The following is a 25,794-nucleotide window of genomic DNA, read 5'->3' as shown; positions in this document are numbered from 1 at the left end:
GTGATCTGTGTCTGAAAGGTGCAGCCTAATTCATGTGTAGGTAGTATTCAAGGTATTCAGTGCTGTAGTCTGCAGTCTGGTTTCTCCCTCTGTGGCACTGGGGCTAATAAAGCCCATTCATCTCTAGTGGTTGACATGCAACTATCGGTGATGGAGAGGCAGGGACCATTCTGAGTTGTCATCAGAATTTGAATTTACTGTGAGCTACATATGCTTCTATACCATTCTAGGAAGGTTAGTAATTCTTTGCTACATTATTGGGTTAAACATCACACAAACAAACTTATACATTTTGCAACATTTCTACATGATTCAGTCTTCTTCCCTGTCACCAGTCTTAATCCAATCTTCTTGCAATCTTCAAAGCTCTGTTTGTTCTTGCCAAGGCATCTTGGTTATCGAACTGCTTATGCTAATTAAATCCACAGCACTTTCTGTCTTAGCTCCCATATGCAACTGTACTGGGTGGTCTTGGGGCTTTGCCCTTAACATCCTTCCTGAGGTGGCAGGCTCAGCACTGTTTCACCACCTTTTTATTCTGCCTTTGAAACTGCAATGTTTTGTTTGCTTCTGAGAAGCAGTTGCTGGCTAGTGTTAAAACCAGTTCACTGGCTTTAGTCGACTGGTTTTGGACCTAATGCCACTTTTGACAGAGATGGTGGATGATGCTTTTATGTACAAGGTACACCTGGAGTTTCCCAGCATCTGCTCACTGTATTTTGCAGTCTGGTTGCACCCAGGTAATCTTCATACAGCTTTGGCTTTACCTGTGTGTTGAAATTCCATTAGCCAGTATGGTTGGTTCACCTATTGATTTCAACAAAATGTTGAAAGGGAGTTGAGCACAGCAAAAGAGGCTTTCCTAAAGTACTTGAAACTGGCTCCTCCTGCCCCCAGATGTGTCAGCAGCTATCAGGAGGAATAGCTAAGATGTCTGTATAATCCTCACCTTATGACACCCTTTAAGGTAGCATTTGCAGTTAGAATCAGCAATGGAAACACTGAGGCTAAGAGTAAGATCTTGATAGGGGAATGATGGGTGTGAATGTTAGATCTGCTCCATGTTGTGCTTTGAGTGCTGTCTGCTGCTGCTGGGGTATACCTGTGTAGTGGGTCTAGCACTGGCCAAATGCCAGTGCACCCACTAGAATTATTTACTCATTTTCTGCTGTGAGATAAGGATTAGGAGGAGAGCAAAGTAGGCTCAAAACTTCAAAGGGTATAAGGAAAACTTTATTAACAGAATTAAAATAAAAATAATAAGAAATCAGAATAAACCTTCAGAACACTTTTCCTCCCTCCAGCTCCTCTTTCTTTTCCCACTGACAATGTAAAGAGACAAAATTTGGTATTTTCAGTCAGTTTACCACTTCTAAAATAATCTTTCTTCAGATTACTTAGGGAGAGGGATCTTTTCTGCCATGCCATGGAGACTTTTCTACATGAAACAGTTCTCTCTTGGTTTTAATTTTCACTAATAGTAGCCACCAGGAAATCTGCAACCGTGAGGTCCCTCCCACAGTTTGGTAGTCTTCCCACAACTACCACCATGGGTCATTTCAGCTTATTGGGATGCAATTTTAAAGATGAGCTGTTCTAGTATAGAAACAAAAGTTCTCTTATTTCTGGGAACAGAGGTTTTCTTCTCCCGTCCCTGGGGCCAGGTTTTGCATCTCTCTTATACCTCTCTGTTCAAGCTTCTCATTAGATCACAGCTACTTCAACATCTGCTTGCTTCAACACGGGTGCCTCTGCTCATAGCTGTGGTTAAGAACACTACATCCCCCCAACGCATTCCACGAGTTACAGGGAAAAAGAGTCTAGTGTATCAATTATATCTTCCCCATAGCCTTACAAGAGAATTTCAGCCCAAGACTAAGACATCTCCTCATTCTCCTCCCATCTGGGATTTGACTCCATCTTCACTGTCCTTGGTGTCTCCATGTTGTTTTCTTTACGTGTCTTGCCCCTTTCCTTTTTCTCTTACTCGAGAGAGGATTGATCTCTGCAAGTTTCATCTGTGCACTGAGAGTTAATATCTCACCGAGGCCTGTGGATAGTCATGTGATCTCTGCTGGACAGCAGCCACTCTGGCTGCATGGCTGTTTTCTGGCCCCTGCCGTGTTCAATTCCAGCCACGGGGCTGCTTTTTGTGCGGGGCTACAGAGCTGTCTCTGTTCTTAGCTGCATGATTTTTCTGTGGCCCCAGCAGGATGGCTTGGCAGCTCATGACTAGAGCGGGCCCCAGCTTGGCTCCACCTGAAGCCGAGCAGAGCTGGCCTGGCCCGCCAGCCGTGGTTGGAACTTGACAGTGGCAGAATCTCAGCCAAGCCACGCCATGGGCTGACCTGGCCATGCGGTGGAGCGAGCCTGGCCCAGCCAGCACTGCAGTAGAGCAGGGCCTGACCTGGCCCCACCAGACCACGCGGCAGAGCGGGGCCCGGCCAGCGTCCAGTTACTTGTTCAAAGGCCAGAAGCAAGAGAGTTTTCCCTGGGGTTTGTTAGTTTTTAAATGTGATTTCACAGAGGCGTGTTCAGCTTTCTTAAGTGGAGTGTCAATATTCAAAACTAGCCAGCTGATTCGTTCTGTCAGGTCTGAAGGAAGCTGCCAACATCCTTACAGGGAATTACTTCTGTAGTTCATGGATTTTTTCCTTATGAAGAATGGCTGTTGGGCATTTCATATAGCTGGAGTGCTTCATAAACAAAGGACAACTCTGAATCTTTGTTATGTATAATGCCACGAGGAGGACTTTAAAAACAATTTATTTGAAGATGTTACATTGTTACAGTAGTTTCTGTTGTTTCATCCCTTGGGCCGTCGGGGGGCGGGGGGGGGGGGGGAATGACGGGTCTGAGACAAAGACTTGACACTCGTAGTTCACTGTAACATGACTTAAGCAATTTTATTGCGTGTGAGCACGATTAAATAGGGTGTTTGATCTTTCCCGGGCTCACAGAGGTGGTTGGTTACAATTTCTGTCATTCACTTTCTTGACCAATGATACATCAGCACTTAAGGTCCAATAGATGAGCTGGGATTTTCACCCAGGTACCTGCCTGCTTAACAGACTGGCTATATTTCAAATTGCATCTTTTAGAAAAGCTGTAATATTCACTGCCACAGAAGAATTATCCTGTGGTGTCTTCAGAATGATATTGTGATGTATTTCTAATCTAGCAAAAAAAACCAATTATGTTATTGAACACACCATGAGAATCCTGGATCAGCTCTTTCTCAGGACAGGCTGGCTCTGTTAAAAGCTGCCTAGGCTCTTTTGTATTTAACATCTTGGCCATGTAGGATTTGCATCCAAATTTTAAGTTGCTAATAAAATTCTGTGGGCAGTGAATGAGGCCTCTTGTTAGCATTATTTTCTCTTGTGTATCCAAAAATATCTTCCTAATGGTACCATTTGTTGTATACCTGTATTGTGCATTATCCAGTGTGTCTAGACAAGTGCCATGCTGGCTGACTGCATACCCAGTATGATAGTATCCCTTTTTAGAGCAGCAAGGATTAAACTGAAGAGGATAAGTGTGGTATTTCCAGTAGAAAGGGCTAGTCAATGCTAAGAGAGGCAGGGTATGCTCTGTGGTGCTGGGACAGAGAGGCCTCTGAGCACTGTGATCTGGAAAACTGCCTTTCTGATCAACCTGGCTGCTTCTTGGCTTTGTTTTGTCCTTTCTTCATTTTGCCAGTTATATTGTTAGACTCTGGGCTAAGTTGTCTGCTTAATCAATTCTAAGAGATATAAAATAATTTTCCTTATCTGTCTTGGGAACAGGACAAACAGCAAGTGTCTGCAACATGTCCCTTAATCTATAGATAAGACAGTGTAGAACTGCATAGGCTTATTCTGTACTACATGTTGTTAAAGCTGTTTTAAAATGTTTTTCAGGTTCTAAATGGCTTCTAAGAAGTTGGGATCTGAGTCTCATGGTAAGTGAAATTTGATATCCTTGTCTCTTCAATAGGATGAATCCTACTATTGCTGCTGACTCATGTGCCAGCCTAGACAGTCCATAGAGACTAATCTGTTTATCCTCCAATTAGTTTTGGTTTTTTTTAGAAATTAAATACCTTGCCTTCCTTCTTGCATAGATACTTGCTGATGCCATGCCTGTTCTCTGGTTCAAGTGAAATTCAGCCTGTGGCTGTTTCCTACTTGTTCATGACAGAGTAATATCTTCCCCTTCCCCCTTCAAAATCAAAGCTGGACTGCAGTTGTGATACTGATTTGATGTTTGCTGAAATGGACACTAGATCTGTAGCTTCTATGGAATTGACATGAACAGCTAGATTGAAAGTGAAGCTTTTAATATATCATAGAACTATGCTTGCTTTTTGCTCAACAGTGATTTTTTTTCCTAAATTGGAGTACTCTGGTTCAGCAGGCAAGTGAAGATCATATCTTCTACATTTGAGATGCATAGTGTCATGTAGATGACTGATATAATAAAAATTATTTGCCTGTATATGTGCCTATCACTTAATGATTAATATTTCTGTGGAACATTAAAGTTCAGTTTATTGTATGTCATGTATCTTCTTCAAATCAGCAATCATTCAGTGCAGTACTGGGAAGTTCCAGTGAAATTTCTAAGGTAATTTTTCATGCTAGAAAAACTTCTGCTTTTAGAAACTCAGCATTGATCTTTCTGGATAACCTTTCTGATTAGAGGCTCCTGGGAAATTGTCCCGGTTTGAAAGACAGGTGTCTTCTAGGAAAAGCAGGGCCCCCCCTCCCCCTTGAAATGGAGAAAGTAAATCCTCTCCCTCTGAATTAGTATAATTTTGAAATTAAGGGGCTCTCAGGAAAAGATATGGGGATAGGAATAACAGTTCTTTACTAGTACGTATAACAAGGCAAAGAAAACAACAACTATGGAATTAACAATTAACAGAGCCAGGGATCCAGTTCCAGTCCTCTCGGCTGCAGGCACTTTTCCCTTTGGTGCAGTTACCGTCACAGCTGGCAGGGAGCGCTGGCAGACTCCCGGTGGACAGGGCAGGTGCGACGATCCCCGTGCGGCTGTAGGGGTGCTGGGGTGATGGTGGCTGTGTCCGAGACGGGAAGGGATGGAGAGGCTTTGCTCACAAACCCTGGGGCAGTGTCAGTCCCTGTGCTCCAACAGGATGCTTGGAAACAGCAAGCTAAAAGTGGGAGGGTGTCCTAGCAGGCCTGAGGTGTGGGGTCCAACAGCAAAAGAAGAGGCAGCTCCTGTGTTGCGGTGACCTGGTTCTGGGTTAAGCCCCGCACGGCGGCCCAAACCCCAGGGCCGCTCGGTCCATGTGCTCCAGGCACCAACTTGGTGGACAGCAAAATGGCGTTTATTGAAGGGTCACAGGGGTTTTTATAACTTGCGCTGTTAGTGTCATTTCCTTCTGCTCACGTCCAGCTGGGTGAGGCCAGGCACGGAGCAAAGGTCTCACTGCGAGGCGGGAAGGGGTCCTAACTGACCGTACAGCTCGAATTCTTCCACTCACATATCCCTAAATCTCCACATTTCCCCCCCCCCCCATGATTAGTAAAAATCATATAAAATTATAAAATGTAGACATTATAAAATTTCATGGGTTAGTAAAGTTAGTATAAAATTGTAAATGTATTAGTAACTGGCATGTCTTAAAGTAATTGTTGGCGTTCGACGAACATAATGTTAACCGTTTCTAGATGCTTTTTAACGAATAGCACCAATTTGTTCAACATGCAAGGCCCGAAGATTAGTGTTAGTAAGATTATAGCGAGTGGGCCTATTAGGGTAGAAATTAGGGTGGTGAGCCATGGGAACCGGTTGAACCATGACTCGAACCAGCCCTGTTGAGCTTCTTTGTCCATTTTTCTCAGGTTCAGTCGGTGTCTCAGTTTGGCCATGGAGTCTCTAACGACTCCGGTGTGGTCCGCATAAAAGCAGCATTCCTCTTTCAAGGCGGCACACAGGCCTCCTTGCTGCATGAACAGAAGATCCAGTCCTCACCTGTTTTGGAGGACGACCTCTGAGAGTGAGGAAAGAGATTTTTCTAGGGAAGAAATGGATTTCTCAATTCTCTGCAAGTCCTCGTTGACAGTCATCTGCAGTTGGGCCAGTCCTTGATGTTGTGTTGCAAGGGCCGAGACGCCTGTGGCAGCGCCGGTAGCTCCTAAACCGAGGAGCATCGCGATGGTGATGCCCATTATCACTTCCCGCTTGTGGAGCCAGTCGGGTTCCTCGAACAAGCAGTACACTTCTTCTTCCTGGCGATAGAGGACTCTAGAGACAATTAAAACTTGGACACAAAAGTCGGTAGAATGATCGAATTTGTCAAGGGGTACACATGGACTTACCCCAGATCGTTGACAGACCCACATCCCTGATGCAGCTGGGATCACCCACTGGAACTTCCCCCCTTTAAGTATGATGAAATCCTGGCAGACGTTGCCCATCCGTTTTGCCAAGGTTGCATTGCCAAAGCATTTGCCTTGGCCCGTAACCTGGCTTAGGGTAATGCCTCTCCGGGGAGTGTCCCATCTCCATTGGTGTGGATTGTTTGACTTTGAAAAGATGAATGGGAGATTGAGGGCTACACCTTCGTAAAAAAGGGGTTGTGCATCATAGCATAACCAGCATGATTCTGTGAGGTTCAGGTTGGATTGGTTTAATGATAAAAAGGTAGCATTTAACACGCTTAAAAATGGATTGGAGAGGGTTAGTTTGGCTAAGAGATCGGATGTGGAGGAGGTAGATTTTAACATCTGTGTTTTGCGGCTAGAGCTACGGTTAGCTGCGATCTCCTCCCTGTACCTACTCATTGTAAGAACCGTGTTGAGTCCGACTGATTGGGATATTGGAGGTGGGAATTTGATAATTTGTATGCAAGCATGCCACTACACTGGTTATTGCAGTGCGAACTGCTGCTTGGATAGGAGTTAGGTGTTCTTCCTTTGCAACATGTCTGATCATGGTTGTGAGATTGGACCCAGGTGGCAGTGATCTTAAAATGTCCTTGGTGGCTGAATTGCATTGCTGGCGTAGGCAGTCTGCCAGCACAGGACCCTTCGCCTCTGAAGGCAATGCAGAGGAATCTAATGTTGCCTGAAGACGGTCCACAAACTGAGTGAAGCTCGCACTCTCATTTTGCTTTATAGTGGACCATGGCAAAGGTTTGGCTATTACTTTAGAAGCAGCACGGATGGCTTCTTGGGCAGCACGGGTTGTTGTCATGACCTCATGGGCCCGCAGGCCTTCTGCCTGTGCTTGTGGGGTGATCATAGTTGGGTCTGTGCCCATTAGCCTCTGTATGCTGGAGCCGTGCAGTGGATGGTCTGCCCCTGTTACTAAGGCTAGCTGCTTTACGCAATTGTCCTCCCATTCTTGTTTAAAAACGATCATCCCCACCCCATCAAAAATCAGCCTGCAAGTCTGTTTGATATCAAAGGGGAGCATGTCATCGCCTCCAAAAACGCTATCAATGAGTGTGGAAACCATGGCAGAATTGATCCCCCTGTCCGCAATCGCTTTGACAATTGCCTGCACGTCTTTCAGGTTTACCGGCGAGTAGGTTCTTTGATTTCCGCCTGCCCCCCCGACTCGAGCTGGCAACGCAAGAGTGGCCGACGGAGCCCACTCTGCACAAGCTATTTTTATTTTCCGCCAGTCTGTAAGCGGGTGTCCAAGTTTAGGACAAATTTGGGTAAGGACCTCCAAAGGAGCTGCCCCCCCCCCACCCCCCTACAATTCCTTCCTTCACCGGGCTCGGAAAGAATTTTACTGTCTCATACACCTCATCTCGCTTCATTATCGCTAGGGCAGACGCATATTCAGGTGGCCCAAGCCGCACGAGTTTCCTCCACATTACCAGTGTGCATGGTACCAGGTCTGGACTTCTAGTTGTTATGTCATCCGAAAAAATAATTTCTGCTACTGCCATTTCCCTGAGGTGTTGGACCCCCTGCTCTATGGTTTTCCATCGGGTCTGCTGCATATACAAATCATCCGCACACAGATATCTTTGTGCTACGCTATCCAGGACCCGTGCCCAGAGGCTTTGAGGGTTAGCTCCCCTCATCACGCCTTGGTCGATAACAGGACCGTGGGACAGAGACCCCAAATGCCTCGCTTCCGTGCCATCCAAAACTGTACCCTCACCTGCCGCATCCCAGAGACAAACTAGCCAGCTGATTATAGATTCATCAGGTCGCCTGGTGTAATCTTTTCTTAAACCACGAAGATCCTTTAGGGAAAGGGATTCATTATTGGTCTCTGCTCTCCCACTAGTTGTTTTGACTCCTGATTTTACATCAGGAGGTGTTGAGGGTCCCTCTCCAGCATCATCATCATCATTATCATCCACCGGCCGATCGGTCTTCTTGGTGCACTTCCCACTTCTTGTACTGGTACCCACAGCCATTGGTTGGGGCTTATTATCCAGTTTAGCTGCTGGGTTTAGGCCTAGGGGGTTGGCAGCAACTTGAGTGACTGGGATAGTAAATAATTTATCTCCCTGTTCCCTTTCCTCTGTCTTCTGCTCTATAGTGCCTAGCAGGGTGTGATATGCATGTGCCAGGGCCCAGCTCACTGCAATAATCCTTTTCTCTTTAGAACCATCCTGGCACTTCCCCTTTAAGTATCTTGCAACCTCGATTGGATCCTGAATCTGTTCAGATGGGAATTCCCAGATTATGGGGTCAGAAAACTCCTTTAAAATCTGGCCCATTTTCTCCCATTTGCCATTCCACTCAAGATTCCTTCTGCTTAGCTTGACTCCTAAATCAGGAGTCTTCCCAGCCCCTTTAGAAATCTCGGCCTTTATTCTATATAAACTGCAGACAGTGTAAAAAAATTTACTAAATTAATTGCCAGAAAGATGGTTTTCTTAATATTCAGGGAGATCTGAATTTTTTCTAATAAAGATGTAACTGATTCAGAGGAGAGGAAAGGAAATAAAGGCAGGAAATCCTCTTTGCCTGCTTCTCCTCTAATAAGCAACACAAACCTTGATTTATACATTCCTGAAGCAGATTCCAACATTCTTATAAATCTCCTGTATGCCATTATCACCAAGCCTAGCCTGATGAGTATTTTTGTTAATACCCCTTTAATACAAAAACTACATATTAAAGACAACACCAGAGCTATCTCTGGATAAGTAAACAAACCCAAGGACCACAACGGTATTAACACTTCAAAGAAACCTAATGACCACACATACAGGCAGGCTCCCACAAGAAAAGACATTATGGATTCAATAGACATACCAATACCAACAGTTGAAAACAAAATATTATTAGAATAAAGTTTTTTCCACTTATTTCTGGTTCCCCGTATGGGCCACCTAATTAATTCGTCCAAGTTTAGGACAAATTTGGGGAAAGACCTCCAAAGGAGCTGCCTCCCCCCCACCCCCCTACAATTCCTTCCTTCACCGGGCTCAGAAAGAATTTTCTTCAGGGGAAAGTGGAAAAAACTTATTTATTGACAAAAACACAAGAGAAACACTTCCCAGCACAGACCCAGATGACCAAAAAATTTCACCGAGAGAGAGGGACGAACTTGGTTGATCTTCGCTGGGAAGGGCGGCAGAGCTTCTTGGGCAGACTTCCAGAGACAGTCTCTGAAGTTCAGATTCGTCTCCTCTGGAGCCGGTGCAAATCTTGGGGATGAGGGGAAGAAGCGAGAGAGGAAGAGGGGCAGCCGGGGGCAAGCAAAAGTGAGTTGGGGGCAAGCAGAAGTAGCGGGGGGCAGCAGCAGCAGCGGCAGCAGCAGCGGCAGCAGCAGGGCCAGCAGAAAACAGCAGCCTATCTAAAGCAGCCCGGGGGAGGCGGCTGGCAGCTCCATGGCGGGGGCAGGGAGAGGAGCTAGTCACAACATCAACTCAGAACAGCGGGGTTCGATCTTTCTCTGATATCCCTTTAACCCATGCAGGAGCGTTGCAGCTAGTGATTTTATATGCTGCTGTTCCCTTTTTGTTACAGCTTGAATCGGTGTTGGAGTCATCCTCTGACCACCTTCCCAGCCAACCATCGCCTACCATACCAGAGGGGCTTCACCCGCTTAGCTTGCTTGATGGCAGCACACGTCTCACAGTCATGGATAACCTGAGAAATACTGTCCATGGTTAGATCCATCCCTCAGTCTCGTGCCCACTTATAGGTGGTATCTCTGCCCTGATGACCTGAGGTATTGTGGGCCCGTCGAGCCAGGAACAATTCTCCCTTGTGTTCCCAATCTAAGTCTATCTTTGATACCTCTATCTGTGCAGCCTGATCTACCTGCTCGTTGTGCCTGTGTTCTTCATTAGCCTGACTCTTGGGGACATGGGCATCCACATGACGGACTTTTAGAGGTAACTCTTCTACCCGAGTGGCAATGTCTTTCCACTCATCAGCAGCCCAGATTGGTTTTCCTCTAGGTTGCCAGTTATCCTTTTTCCACCTTTCCAGCCAGCGCCACAGAGCATTGGCTACCATCCATGAATCAGTATAAACGTAGAGCTTTGGCCACATCTCTCTCTCAGCAAAGTCCAAGGCCAGCTGAACAGCAAGTTGACTTGATCCACCTTCTCCTTCAGTAGCTTGTGCAACCTGTCGTGTGGGGCTCCACACGGCTGCTTTCAACTTCCAGTTCATCCCAACAGTGAGATAGGAACCATCTGTGAAAAGAACATAGCATTTCGTTTGGTGGCAGTTGCTCATACAGTGGGGCTTCTTCAGCCCGTGTCACTTATTCCTGCTCCTCTTTGTTAGTGAGACCAAAATTTTCACCTTCCAGCTCTAACAGTGGTGGGAGTTTGCACCACTTAATTAGTGGTTTGTCTCAGTCTCTTCTGCCTTCAGTCAGAGCCAGGATTAACAAATACACTAAGAAAACAGATTTTCTCGTGTTCAGGCTTGGTTGTTTATTAAACCTTATCAAAAAGTACAGACTGTTCAGCAGCCCATCTAGCTACCTGCTAGAAGCTAGGAAAATGGAGCAAGATCCAGCTGCTACTAGGTCTCTTAAAGCTAAACAGTCAAATAGAGAATTAACACCTTGTCCTGGTTTGAAGGACAGGTATTTTTTCAAGAAAGGCAGGAACTCCTCCCGAGATGGAGAATGTAAGCCCTCTCCCTCCCGATTATTATAATTGAATCAGGGACTCTCAGGTAGAGATATGGGAGTAGGAATAACAGCTCTTTACTAATATATCTAACCAGACAAACAGAAACAATCACAGCTATGAAAATCAACAACAAACAGAACAAATAAATCAGTTCCAGTCCCTTTTTCGGCCGCAGACACTCTCTTCCTGCGCTCGGTCCCGGTGGTGGAGGGCGGAGTAGGGCCCGCGCAGCTGCAGAGATAGCAGGCGGGAACGGGGAGGAGGCAGCAGCAAAGTGTCCCAGGTGGGAGAAGGGTGGAGGAAGGGCTCCCCGCTCACCATGTGTGTCCTGGTATTCAGCTGTGTGCTCAGACGTATGAGGCTGGAGCGGAAAAGGTGGCAGTGCAGTGTTCCACAGCAGAGAACCTTGCTCCGGGCGTGGGGCTGGCGCCCAGGCTAGCAGCGAGCAGCGCCCAGACGACTCCTCCGACCCTGTCAGCAAGCAAAAGAAAGGAGACAGCCCCCCACCATCCCTTTGTCTTGAGCTGTGAAGAGCTTGGGTGCATCCTGGCAGGCTTTCTTAGCATAGTAATGGGAAAAATTCTCCAGAGAGGAGGAAAAAAAAAGTAAGGGAACAAATCCCAACACCCAACACACCTATATTATTTATCCTTTTAACCCAATAACTAACTTTCTGTGACCCTCAGTGTGACATTGACTGACCAACAAGAAACTACTGCCTGAAACCCATGAAGAAGAAGGAAGAAGGAAGATGAACACCGAAAGACACACCACCCAAAATCTTCCATCTTGTCCTATACCTATTACTATGCTATAAAACCTCAAATTTAAAACCCTTTACCATGTGAAAGCACACACTTCTATTTCACTACACACCTGTGATTTTAACTTCATCACTCAAATTTAGAAGCCTTTTCCAAGGCCTCAGGTAAAAAGCAGTGTTCTCCAGGGGGTCAGTGCCAGAAAGTGCAGATTCTGGGATCCAATATCCAGCCAGTTTGTTTTGATCTCCAAAATCCCAGGGCGATTTGGGTTGCCAATACGACCACACTATATGATGAAAGCAATCCACTTGCTCCATGTGGCATTGGTGGGGTGGTGAGTTGAGTGAACTTTTCCTTTAAACATTCATCCCAGTACTGGTAGTTGTGGTGCCAAGAGGAGTTGTGTTTTGGTGCCGATTACCTCTGAGGTGGCTGGAACTCCTTCATAGGCAGCCAAGATTTCCTTCTCTCTTGGAGTGTAGTTGGCTTCAGACCCTCTGTAACTTTGGCTCCATAATCCCAGTGGTCAGCCCCGAGTCTCCCCAGGCAACTTCTGCCAAAGGCTCCAGGACAGACCATGGCTTCTGGTGATAGAGTAGAGCACATTCTTCACATCTGGTCCCATCCTGACTGGGCCAAGGGCTACTGCACGAGCGATCTCCTGCTTGATCTGGGTGAAGGCTTATTGCTGTTCAGGGCCCCAGTGGAAATCATTCTTCTTGCACATGACCAGGTAGAGAGGGCTTACAATCTGGCTGTACTCAGGAATGTGCATTCTTCAAAAGCCTATGGCACCTAGGAAAGCTTGTGTTTCCTTCTTGCTGGCTGGTGGAGACATTGTGGTGATCTTGTTGATGTCATCATTGGGAATCTGATGCCGTCCGTCTTGCCACTTTTCTCCCAGGAACTGGATCTCTAGGGCAGGTCCTTTGACTTTGCTCTTAATGGCAAAGAATGGAGATGGAGAAAAATGCATTTGCGATGTCAATGGTGCCATACCACTTTGATGCCTTGGACACCAGCTCATACTGGAGTTCCAGCATGTCAGTCACGGCAGCGTTCAGCATTGGAGTCACTTCATTCAATGCATGATAGTCCACAGTCACTCTCCATTCTCCATCGGACTTACAGACAGGCCAGATGGGGCCTTTGAAGGGTGAATGGATTTTGCTGCATAACCCTTGGCTCTCCAGCTCATGGATCATCTTGTAGATGGGGATCATGGCATCTCAATTCGTCCAATACTGCTGGCGGTGCACTGTTGAGGTGGCAGTTGATACTCATTGCTCTTCCACCTTAAGCAGTACCACTGCAGATGGGTTTTCTGATAATCCAGGCAAGGTGCTCAACTGCTTAATGCCCTCTGCCTCTACAGCAACTATTCCAAAAGCCCACCTGAGTCTTTTTGGATCTTTGAAACGCCCATTTCGGAGGGAGTCTATGCCCAAAATGTGTGGGGCCTCTGGGCCAGTCACAATAGGGTGTTTCTTCCACTCATTTCCAGTCTGGCTCACCTCAGCTTCCACCAAAGTAAAATCCTGTGATCCCTCTGTCACACCAGCAATAGAAACAGATTCTGTCCCCATATGTCTTGATGGGATTAGTGTGCACTGTGAACCAGTGTCAACCAAGGCCTCATATTCCTATGGTTTAGATGTGCCAGAGCAACGAATCCACACAGTCCAAAAAACACTTTTTTCCCCAGCCTCTGCCTGGCTAGAGGCAGGGTCCTTCTAAGCCTGGTTATTCTTCTTTTCCTGGGCATATGTCTTGGAGGTTCCTTCAAGGGGATAGGACATGTCACCATCATCATCATACCTGGCAGTTTGGCTACGGGCTAGTGGAGCTGCTTCCTTTTTGGTGAAATTTCCTCTCTGCATCTCATTGTCCTGCAATTCAAGCACTTGTTTTGCCAGAGCAACAGTAGATTTTTCCATCCCACTTCATGTTTTCTCCAGAATCATGCAGTAAAAACCATAGCTCAGATCGTGGGATGTGTCTTCTCTCCCCATCTGGGGAATGTCTACATTTGGAGCCAGAACTTTTGATCTGTACAGCCGAGATTTGGAGAAAGCCCTCTTTCATCTCCTCCCTGAGTTTCTTGTGATTCTCCTCTATCTTATCTTGTAATTTCTGCAGACGTGTTTTCACAGCTGTGATTATGGCATGTGTTGGGCCTTGCACAGCATCTGCATATGCTCGAAGCTTCTTTGCCATATCAAGCACAGTCTCCTTCCTGTCATCCTGCTTCATTATTGCTAAAGCAGAAGTGGATTCTTGTGGCCCAAGTCGTACAAGTTTTCACCACATCACAGATGTACATGGTACAAAGTCTGGATTCTTAGTTGTTAGGTCATCTGAAAAAACAATCTCTGCCACTGCCATTTCTCTCAAGCATTGAATCCCTTGTTCTATGGTCTTCCACTGGGTTTGTTGCATATAGAAATCATCTGAACACAAATATCTTTGTGCCACACTTTCCAGGACCCATTCCCAGAGACTGTGAGCATTAGCCCGTCATCATTCCTTGGTCGATAACCGGATCATGTGACAAGGATCCCAAATGCCTTACTTCAGTACCATCCAGAATCATAGCCTTGATTGCAGCATCCCAAAGACAGACTAACCAACTAATTATAGATTCATCAGGTCATCAGGTGTAATTCTCTTATGCCACAAAGGTCTTTCAGGTAAAAGGACTCAGTATTGGCTTCTGATCTTGTGTCAGTTTCTCTGACTTCTGATTTTGTATTGGGAGCCTGTTTTGAGGATCCTTCCCCCAGATCATCATTGTCCACTGGCCGATCAGTTTTGTTTGTATGCATCTTTCCTGCAGCAACTGCCAGTGGCTTAGGCTCACTGTCTGGTTTAGCTGCTGGCTTAGGTTCACTGTCTGGTTTAGCTACAACCTGAGTAACTGGGGTCTTGGCTGATTTATCTCCCTGCCCCCAGCCTCTGTTTGTTGCCCTACAGTATCTAGCACTGTGCAATAAGCATATGCTGGGGCTCAGCTTATTGCAATGAGCTTTTTCTCATTAGAATCATCATGGCACTTCTCTTCCAGATATTTGCCCACCTTGTCTGGGTTCTGAATTTGTTCATGTGAAAATTCCCATGCTGGGCGATCAGAAAATTCCTTCAGGGTTTGGCCCATTCTCTCCCATTCCCCACACCATTCAGAATTTTCCACACTTGGGCCTACTCCTGGGTCAGGGGTCTCATCAGCTCCTCTGGACATCTCAACTCTCATTCTAGAGAGGCTGCAGACTATATAGAGGAAGCCTACCAGATGAAATACCAGGAAGGTGGTGTCCTTGACATTCAGGGGAAACTGAACATTCTCAAAAAATGACTTAAGAGACTCAAAGGAGAAGAAGGAAAGGAAAGGCTGAAAAGCCTCACCCCCCACTCCTCCTCTAACAAACTGGCTGCAATTACTAATAAATCCCCAAAACATGCAATTGGAACTGGGACGCAGGGTAGGATGAAGGAACCATAAACCATACATACCTGGAACAAACTCCACTAGCTTTATAAACTTTCTATAAATCATTATCACTGAGTCCAGCACAATGCCTATTCTAATTTGTGCCCCTCTACTGTAGAAACTGTGTGTTAGGGACACTACTGGAGCTATCTCCAGATAAAAAAATAAGCCTAGGGACCAGAAAGGTATTAAAACCTCAAAAAAGCCTAGGGACCCGAGACACATGAAGACCTCCACCCTGAGAGACATTATGAACGCAAACAACATGGTTACCAACTGCTTTACCCCAATACAGAGTAATTAGAACCAAAATGCAGTCAGAATGGGGGTTTTTTTCCACTTTCTCGAGCCCCATCTTGGATGCCAATAAGTATTTGTCCTGGTTTAGGGGAAATTTGGGAGGAAACCCCTGAATGGGGTCCCTCTAGGAAACAGATTCAAGCAGTCCCTCAACCAACTGGTTCGGGGAAAACATTTCCTCGGAGACAAGTAGAAAAAAAACCTGTTTATTTAACAGGCAAAGCACTTCCCAGCAGAAAAATGAACAATACTAAACAGCAAAACCTCTCACAGCTGCAACAAATTCAGAAGAGACCCTTCCGTGGGTTGCAGCCCGGCTCACTCAGTCTGTTCTCAGTCAGTCCCTCTAGCGCTGGGAAATGCTGTGGCCCAGGCCAGGCCTGGTGGGCCACAGGTGTGAGGTCCCGGTGCTCTTCTGGGTTTTCAGTCCAGAGCAGGGTCAAACAATTCCAGGAAAAAGGAAAAAAAACACAGTCCAGGGAACTTCTTTTCCTCAGCTAGCCTGAAAAACTAACTAAAAGCAAAGGAGAGCTCTCTCCTGCTGTCCATTGCAGACAACAGTATGTGTGAAGCATGTGGGGGAGCGAGTGCAGTCTCTGATAACAAACTCTGCACCTCTTCTCTCCCCCTTCACTCCTGGAACCAGTCTTAAAGCTGCAGAACTCAATATTCAACACCAACAGAACAGATAATTGGGGATATACAAGTATCATAAAGTCACCCCAAGGCAGTTGGCCAGCATTTTATACTGAAGTCTTACTCCTGTAGTAGAAGCCTGGGCCAGGAATATCATATGGTACATGGTGTCAGAGATGAAACTGACAGGTACAATTTTGCCAGGGCTATTCTCAAAACTTCCTCAGAATGCTTTTAACTGCTAGAAGGATGTTGTGTTTTGACACTGGCTAAGCGCCAAGCACTCACGAAAAAGTATTCACTCATTCTCCTCTGCTATAGTTGAGCAGAGGAGGGGAAAAGAAAAACTGAAGGGCTCATGAGTTTAGATAAGGATTAAGAGAAAGTGCTTTAGGGGCAAAAGAGGTTCAAAACTTAAAAAATAGAAAGAAAATTATTTATTAACTGAATTAAAATTAACAGAATTAAAAGAGGATAATGACAACTAAAATAAACCTTTAAAACACCTTTTTCTCCCCTCCAGCCCTTCCTTCCCTTTCCTTCCCTTCCCTTCCTTCCTTCCTTCCTTCCTTCCTTCCTTCCTTCCTTCCTTCCTTCCTTCCTTCCTTCCTTCCTTCCTTCCTTCCTTCCTTCCTTCCTTCCTTCCTTCCTTCCTTCCTTCCTTCCTTCCTTCCTTCCTTCCTTCCTTCCTTCCTTCCTTCCTTCCTTCCTCCCTTCCTCCCTTCCTCCCTTCCTCCCTTCCTCCCTTCCTCCCTTCCTCCCTTCCTCCCTTCCTCCCTTCCTCCCTTCCTCCCTTCCTCCCTTCCTCCCTTCCTCCCTTCCTCCCTTCCTCCCTTCCTCCCTTCCTCCCTTCCTCCCTTCCTTCCTCCCTCCCTCCCTCCCTCCCTTCCTTCCCATCGACAGTGCAGGGAGACAGTTTTTTACACAAAATCTTTCTTCAATTTGCTTAGGGAGAGGAGTCTCTTCTGCTATACCTTGGGGTCCTTCCCACAGGAGACAGTTCTCTGTGGACTTCTCCATCATGGTTCTAATTTTCACAATTAGTAGTCCCACCTGAACCTGCTGTAACGTGAGTCCCTCCCACAGGCAAAAATAGTCTTCCCAAACTACATGTCATGGGTCATTTTAGTTCATGGAGTGCAATCTTTTAACAATAAGCTGCTCTAGTATGGAAGCAAGGGCTCTCTTTTTCTATCTCTGGAAGCAAGTGTCTTTTATTTCTTTTCAATTTCCTACTATATTACAGCTTTTCAGCATCTAATTGCTCCATGCACTTCATTAATTACAGGGAAACAGTTTGTTGTATTATAGTCCTCACCATGGCTTGTAGAAGAATTTCAGCTCCGACGTTTGGACCACCTTCTCCCCTTCCTTCCTTTCACTGACCTTAGTGTTGCCATGTTTTACTACTCCTGTGTTTTCACCTTTTCCTTTTCTCTGACTTGGGAGAAAATTGTTGTCTGTAAGTTCATTTATTCTCAAGTTCTATGAATTGAAAAGTTCTTATAGGGTTTTGTAATGCTGAAAGGTTGATCTCATCTGGGCTTCGTATCAGGGAATTGCTCCCCATGCCCCTTGCTGTTGTCCATGTAGTACCCATTGGCACTTTGCAGGCGGCACCGGCACTAATCAGCGCCTCTCTTCATGTGGGACACTGAAAAAGAGAAGCCACTGCCACCATCTCTGCCCTTCTGCTCACAGCACAGACGGCTAAAAGCGGCTAAGCAGGCAAAGTTCACTGCGAGCCGTGACGAGATGGCACCAGCCACATGGCCACTCCTAGCACTGGGAGGATTCCAGCTGCGGCACCTCCCCAGCCCTCGGGGAAAAAAGAAGACTGCATGTGTTTTTTTTCTTCTTAAATATATCATCACAGAGGCATTACCAACTTCTCTAATTGGGCCAGTAACATGTCCATTGTCAGAGCCTTCAGGGGTTGGCTCTGCTGGACATAATAGAAGCTTCGAGCAGCTTCTCTCTCAGAAGCTGCCTCTGTGGCTTCCTCTGCGGCTTCCTCTGCAGCTTCCTCTGCCCACCAAAACAAATCCAGACTGTTTTAAACTAACACAAACGATGAGGTGGCTACCAGCTATATTAAATAACAGTTTAAAAAACTCTTTCATTGCTCCACTTTAAGATGTGACTATTCAACAGTGGCTTGTATAATACTTCCTCTACATAGATTTTTCTTATTGCTTTAAAATTTGTCAGTAAAAACAATTTGCACTCTTACCCATCAGTGTGTTCAAGCAGAAGGGTCATCTGTTTGCAAAAATAAAAGGATTCTTGGCTTTCTAGATCAGATTTTAACTTCAGGTAGTGGGTTGATGCTGGCCAGATGCCAGGCACCCAACAAACCTGGTCACTCACTCCCCTACCCAGCTGCATAGGGGAAAGTTTAGCAAAGGGCTTGTGGGTTGAGATAAAGACTGGGAGAGATCACTCCCCAGATGCTGCCACAGGCAAAACAGACTAAAATTAAATATATTAATTGAATTTATTGCTAACAAAATCAGAGCAGGATAATGAGAAGTAAACTAAACCCTTAAAAACATCTTCCCCCCACCTTTCCTCCTTCCCAGCCAGGCAAGGAGACAGGGAATGGGGGTTATGGTCCATTTATCACCTGTGATTTCTCCCACTGCTCAGAGAGAGGAGTTGTTCACCTGCTGCACCATGGGGTCCCTCCCATGGGAGACAGTTCTCCACGAACTTCTCCAATGCGACTCCATCTCACGAGCAACAGCTCTCTGCGAACTGCTGCAGTGTGAGTTCATACTACAGGCAACAGTCCTCCTCAAACTGCTGCAACATGGGTCACTGTTCTACGAGGTGCAGCCCTTCAAGGACAGGCTGCTCCATCATGAGCCCCTCTCTCCACAGGCCTCCCACAAGGTTCCAGCCTCCTCTCAGGCATCCACCTTCTCCGGTGTGGGTCTCCTCCATGGACTGCGGGTAGATCTCTGCCTCCCCATGGATCTCCATGGGCTGCAGAGGGACAGCTGCTTCACCATGGGCTGCAGAGGAATCCCAGCTCTGGCACCTGGAGCAGCTCCCGCTCCCCCTTCTCCACTGACTTTGGTGTCTGCAGAGTTGTTTCTCTCACATGTTCTCACCCTACTCTTCTCTGGCTGCAATTCCAACTGAGCAATCACTTTTTTTTTTTCTTTCTTCTTAAACATGTTATCCCAGAGGCCTTACCATCATTTCTAATTGGCCCAGTCTTGACCAGGGACATGTCCATCTTTGGAGCCACCAGGGATTGGCTCTGACGGACATGGAGGAAGCTTCTGGCAGCTTCTCACAGAAGCCACCCCTGCAGCCCCTCAGCTACCAAAGCTTGGTCATGCAAACTCAATACACTTCACTAGACTAGTACTGTTCTGATTGGACTAGAACAAAGTGAATACTGTGTCCAACAATGTTTTGCTTCAGGAAGACTTAGTTTTCAAATGTCCTAAAATACTTGGTGCATCTCTTAATGTGTGCTTCTGGGTTTTGTAGCAAAGTTGCATTCAAGATGAGATTATATCAGTGGTCATTATTAAAAAAAAAAAAAAAAAGCATACTGGGAAGAAACTAAGTGGATTTTGTTGTTTTGTTTTTTTTTTTTCCTGTACGAAAACAGTGTTGCTATGTAAATACCACAATGTGTGTTTGCATTCTCAGTGACTAGTATCAATTTCAGACAAACAAGAAATCTCTACAAGGGGACTTGTCTTACAAGGGGAGGTGTTATTTTGAACAACACCACTTAGTGTGGCAGTAGGTCAAATAAGCTGAGCATTTGCAACATTTGAGTAATTTGGGCTGTGAGATTGGTACATAGCAGTAATCCTGCTTCACCTGAATCATCCTGCTTAGAGCATGACTTGTGCCAGTGGGACTAAGCAGGGCATAGTAGCAGCAATTGCCCCAGACTGAGCAGTTGAGAGATCTGGTGGTCTCTGACGTGGCCATGATTTATCACTCTCAGTGCAAAGCTTGTTACAGTTGCTATTTCTACATAAGCAAATGCTTTGGCATATCCAGGTTCTAAAATTTCCAGTTCAAATACAATTTGGATGCCGTGTTGCAAATAACGATGTTTATGGCTGGTAAGGTGCCATCTGGATGCTGTGCTGTGCAATGCTTGAATATGTGCGTCCCATTAAGGATCAGCGAAAATACTATTATATTCTCCCTGGAACACTTTTTCATCCTGATGGTGCAGATAGGACATAAGTTATTTGGCCTCATGGTTTCAAAGCTGGAAGAAATACCACTTTTGTCCAACAGCACTCTGGGACCAGACACTGGTGTATAGTATGGGAGTTTAAGTGATAATAGCACATAATGACAGGACCTGGCGGTCCCAATTGACTGAAAGTTGAATAAGAGTCAGCACTGCCCTGGCAGCCAGGAGAGCCAACCGTTGCCTGGGGGAAACCAGGCAAAGCATCGCCAGCCGATCAAGGAAGAGGACTGTCCCGCTCTGCTCTGCACTGGGGTGGCCTAACCTTGAATATTGTTAGCAGTTTTGGTCACCGCAATAGAATGAAGATAATAAACTATTAAAGAGTGTTACGAATGGAGACGAGAGCTTTTAGATGAGTCCTGCCTTAGGCTTAGGTTTCTGGCAGTATGTCCTGGTTTGAAGGACAGGTGTCTGCCAATAAAGGCAGAAGTTTTTCTTTAAAATAGAGACTTTAATTCCACTCCCCCCAAGTATTATAATTGTTTGAATCAAGGACTCTGAGGCAGACATAAGGGGGTAGGAATAACAGCTCTTTTACTAATATATCTAACCGTACAAGCAGAAAACAACAGCAGTTGTTAAAATTACTAACAAAACAGATCAGATAACTCGGTTCCAGTCCTTTCTCAAGCTGCAGGCACGCACTCTCGGCACTCGGTCCCGGTGCTGCAGCTGGAACAAAGCCCAGCAGCCACAGAGAGCAAGCGGGAGCAGAGGCAGGAGGGGGCGGCAGCAGCCACACCGGTCTCGGGTGGGAACGGGCTGGAGAGGGCAGCTCCTCGCTCACCGTTTGTGTCCGGGTGATCAGCTGTGTCCGCAGAGGCAGGAGGCTGGAACGGGGCAGATGCAGGGCAGGTGATCACAGACCGTCTGGCTCTCCTGTGTTCGACCGCGTGGGCTGGAGATGGGGCGTCCTCCTCCGAGCTCACTGGAAACACGAGTCCCCCTCCCGAAGCAGGAGAGGCTCCTCTGGAAGCCGCTGTCACCTACTCCTTTTGTCTGGAGTCATCAAAGATCCTGGGTGTAACCTGGTCAGCTCCATTGGCATGATAATGGGGAAAATTCTTTCAATTGACACAGTAATAGAAAAACACTCAACCCCCAACACAGTAGATCTTTTTGAGGGGGTCTGCACCTCAAATTGATCTCGCTCACAAGTTCTTAAGAATGGCCAATTAGGTCTATTATAAAATGAATTATTTATTGAATAGACACAAGATTAGCAGACAGGAGACTTTAAACAGACTTACTACACAGAATAAAACAAAGAACTTCTAGTAGATACAAATGCAGTACATGATAAAAGGTACCTATATTACAGCTAGGAAAGAAATGGTATAGATTAGGAGTCAATGTAACTTTACCACCAAAGTGATGATGGAGTACACATGAAGTCCTTTCTCTCAATACCTGGAAAAGTAACCACAGAGTTTGCATCCAAACTTTGGGGAGCAGCCCTACATGTTAGTGTGCAGAAGAGTTCTGCTTTGTGAGGTTGGTGTAGCTTTTGTAGTTTGTAAAGTGAAGTGTCTGTCAGTCAGAAATTCCAGCAGCTTATCTTCCTACATCTTTGTACTAGTTTGAAAACAAACCAGTAGGGGATTCCAAGTCAGAACTACACTTTAATAGCAAAATGAAAATAAAGGCAAAGAGCACTGACTTAAACAGAGAGTCAGGATAAAACATGACACCCTGTTGATCAGGGTGGTGGTAGCAGTCTGATTAAATTATGGCTGCAGTCCTGTTGAAGTGATAGATGTGGTTCTGTTGAAGCAGTGATCCTGTAGAAGGGTCTGTGCTACAAATGGTAACTTCTTCCTATGTATCCATAAGAAGGAGCTAGGCTTTAGCATATGAGACAAGCACAAGGTTCAAAAGAGGCTCCTTGCCTTTATTGCATGGTGGTGGCAGGGCAAAAGAGACAGAGCATCTCAGGTCTTGGCTTTTTCTAGGAAAGGGTCGGGGAGGGGATTTCTGGATCTCTGCCAATAGGATGGGGACAGTAGGGGAACAGGTAAGACCTTCCTTATACCTCTGGTATCAGATTACAACATCTCACCGTTTTCTGTTTAATTAAGTGAGGGCAAGATAATAAATTTATTTTGATTGGAATTATGATTTTGCTCACCATTTGTAATTGGTGGGAGAATTAGATTGTTCTATGTTTTGCATTTCTATGCGATTGACTTCAGAGGTAGAAGGAATGATACCACTAATAGCTTTGAACACTAAGTGACGTAGGATCCCGAATGCCATTATTACAAGGAAAATAATAACAAAGAATAACAAAATTGTTTTAACAATAGAAGTCCACCACCCTGAGAATCCCCAGCCTTTGAACAGTTCATTGAACCAATCTTCTGATTCTTGCTTCACTTGTCCGATCATTGTGTCCATGTTTCGGAGGGCAGCATGGACATTAGGAGCTTTTGAGGTCAGATTCATACAGCAGAGTCCTTCAAATTCCTGGCATTCATGTTGTCCAAGTTTAGGACAAATTTGGGGAAAAAAGAGCTCCAAAGGGCCCCCCCCCCCCCTTTTCTTTTTTACAATTCCTTCCTTCAATGAGCTCAGAAAGAATTGTTCTTGTGGTGAAAATGGAAAAAACTTTTTATTAACAAAAATACAAAAGAAACACTCCCCCAACCCAAACCCAGATGAGACGAACCCAGCCGGTCCTCGCCGGGGAGAGTGGCAGAGCCTCCCAAGCCGACCTCCAGCAGCGGCCCCCGAAGTCCAGATCCTTGTCCTCTGGAGTCGGTGCAAATCCCTGGAGCAGGGAGAAGGGAGAGAGGGGGAGGGGCAGCCGGGAGCAGGCCCAAAGCAAGCCCAAGACAAGCTAAAGCGAGCCCAAGACAAGCAAAAGCAAACCCAAGACAAGCCAACACGGGGGCACAGACAAAACAGCTGGGGGAAAAGGGGAAAAAAAAAAAACGGCCAAAGCAGCCAGGGGAGGGGGTCACAGCTGAGCAGACGGCAGAGAGCAAGACACAGCCCACAACCGAAGCGCAGCAAGAGAGAGAGAGCCGGAAAACACCAGCCTAGATAAAACCATCCGAGGGAGGGACCGGCAGCTGCACGGGGGAAGCAAGGAGAGGAGCCAGTCCAAACATCAGCCCATAACATTCCACCCCTTATCCCACATCGTGATCATTGCCACACGATTGGGATACACACTCACTAAACACGATATGAAAATTTCCTGACTTGCTTAAACCTTCAATACTTACACATTTCTTTCTATTCATAGAATCTAGTATACAATGGTGGCAACACTCAACAATAACATTTGTCTATACTTCATCCTATAGTCAGATCTCCCTGAGGTACACAGCAGGTTGTTCCATCCTTCTGCATTATCCACCAAGTACATCCTGGTCCTTGAGCAAAGGCAATCCCACTAATGGGTTTGCCTGTACTCGAGGCAGGATGAATCCATACTGTCTTTCCTAGCAACCCTCTAACATGGGCCACTGGGACTTTATCTCCATCTATCACATTAAGGCCTTCAGACTGGGCGGGACCTGCTCGGTTGGTGGAACCTCGAGTGTTGACTAACCAAGTGGCTTTTGCCAGGTGCTGCTCCCAGTTTTTTAAAGATCCCCCACCCAATGCCTTTAATGTGGTCTTCAACAATCCATTGTACCTCTCCACTTTACCTGCAGCTGGTGCATGGTAAGGGATATGGTACACCCACTCAATACCATGTTCCCTAGCCCAGGTGTCAACAAGCTTATTTTTAAAATGCGTCCCATTGTCTGACTCAATTCTCTCAGGGGTACCATGCCTCCAAAGGACCTGCTTTTCCAGGCCCAGGATGGTGTTGCGGGCAGTAGCATGGGACACAGGGTAAGTCTCTAACCATCCAGTGGTGGCTTCCACCATGGTCAGCACATAACGTTTTCCCTGGCGGGTCTGAGGCAGTGTGATGTAATCAATCTGCCAGGCCTCTCCATACTTGTATTTGGACCACCGTCCACCATACCAGAGGGGTTTTACCCGCTTGGCCTGCTTGATGGCAGCGCAAGTGTCACAGTCATGAATGACTTGGGTAATGCTGTCCATGGTAAGATCCACCCCTCGGTCTCGTGCCCACCTATAGGTGGCATCCCTACCCTGATGGCCTGAGGCATCATGGGCCCATCGAGCCAGGAACAACTCTCCCTTATGTTCCCAATCTAAGTCTATCTTTGAGACCTCTATCTGTGCAGCCTGATCTACCTGCTTGTTGTGCCTGTGTTCTTCATTAGCCCGACTCTTGGGAACATGGGCATCCACATGACGGACTTTCACGGGGAGCTTCTCCACCCGAGTGGCAATGTCTTTCCACTCATCAGCAGCCCAGATTGGTTTTCCTCTGCGTTGCCAGTCAGCCTTTTTCCACCTTTCCAGCCAACCCCACAGAGCATTGGCTACCATCCACGAATCAGTGTAAAGGTAGAGCTTTGGCCATTTCTCTCTCTCAGCAATGTCCAAGGCCAGCTGAACAGCTTTGAGTTCCGCAAATTGACTCGATCCACCTTCTCCTTCGGTAGCTTGTGCAAATCCCTGGAGCAGGGAGAAGGGAGAGAGGGGGAGGGGCAGCCGGGAGCAGGCCCAAAGCAAGCCCAAGACAAGCTAAAGCGAGCCCAAGACAAGCAAAAGCAAACCCAAGACAAGCCAACACGGGGGCACAGACAAAACAGCTGGGGGAAAAGGGGAAAAAAAAAAAACGGCCAAAGCAGCCAGGGGAGGGGGTCACAGCTGAGCAGACGGCAGAGAGCAAGACACAGCCCACAACCGAAGCGCAGCAAGAGAGAGAGAGCCGGAAAACACCAGCCTAGATAAAACCATCCGAGGGAGGGACCGGCAGCTGCACGGGGGAAGCAAGGAGAGGAGCCAGTCCAAACATCAGCCCATAACACATGTCCATGCAGTAGCAGAAGAAAATCTATAGCAGCACGATTTTGGAGTGTGGCCTGCCTGGTAATTTCCTTATATTCTAGGAGGGAACTGATGGCAGTTGATGTTAAGTTTGCCTGTTTATCCACCCAACACTCTAGGTAGCCTAATTCACCTAGAGCTTTGGCTGCTGCGACCCACGGAAGAAACATGGACACAGCAATTCTTTTTGATTTGGCCCAATGGAAAATATCAGCCTCACAGTTGAATCCAAATTGTCTGCACTTCTCTTTTGTATTTTTCCAGCCAATTTGTTCTTGTGAGTCCATTCACTAATTAAGGTTTTGTTGGGTGCTAACAGGGACAACTGCCTGAGGGTACATGGCCCTCCTAGAAGCCGAGAAGG

At 46.4% G+C, this 25,794-nt stretch overlaps 1 protein-coding gene across 4 annotated transcripts in view; it reads left to right on the top strand.

Annotated features, from left to right (window-relative positions):
• Positions 1-25,794, top strand: part of LOC306816720 (ubiquitin-associated protein 1-like) — a 123,389-nt gene that overhangs the window by 13,423 nt on the left and 84,172 nt on the right. For all 4 annotated transcript variants that reach the window (XR_013777764.1, XM_079333153.1, XM_079333154.1 and 1 more), the window contains exon 2: positions 3,903-3,943. Coding sequence is in view for 3 of the 4 variants with exons in the window: in XM_079333153.1 (XP_079189279.1) it covers positions 3,910-3,943 (34 nt within the window). In the remaining variant the exon portion in view is untranslated. The remainder of the gene's footprint in view (positions 1-3,902; positions 3,944-25,794) is intronic.

This window comes from Erithacus rubecula, assembly GCF_903797595.1.
Source record: "Erithacus rubecula genome assembly, contig: SUPER_W_unloc_7, whole genome shotgun sequence".
Lineage (NCBI taxonomy): Eukaryota > Metazoa > Chordata > Aves > Passeriformes > Muscicapidae > Erithacus > Erithacus rubecula.
The sequence above is the reverse complement of the archived record's forward strand: the minus strand, read 5'-3'. Positions and strand labels throughout refer to the sequence as shown.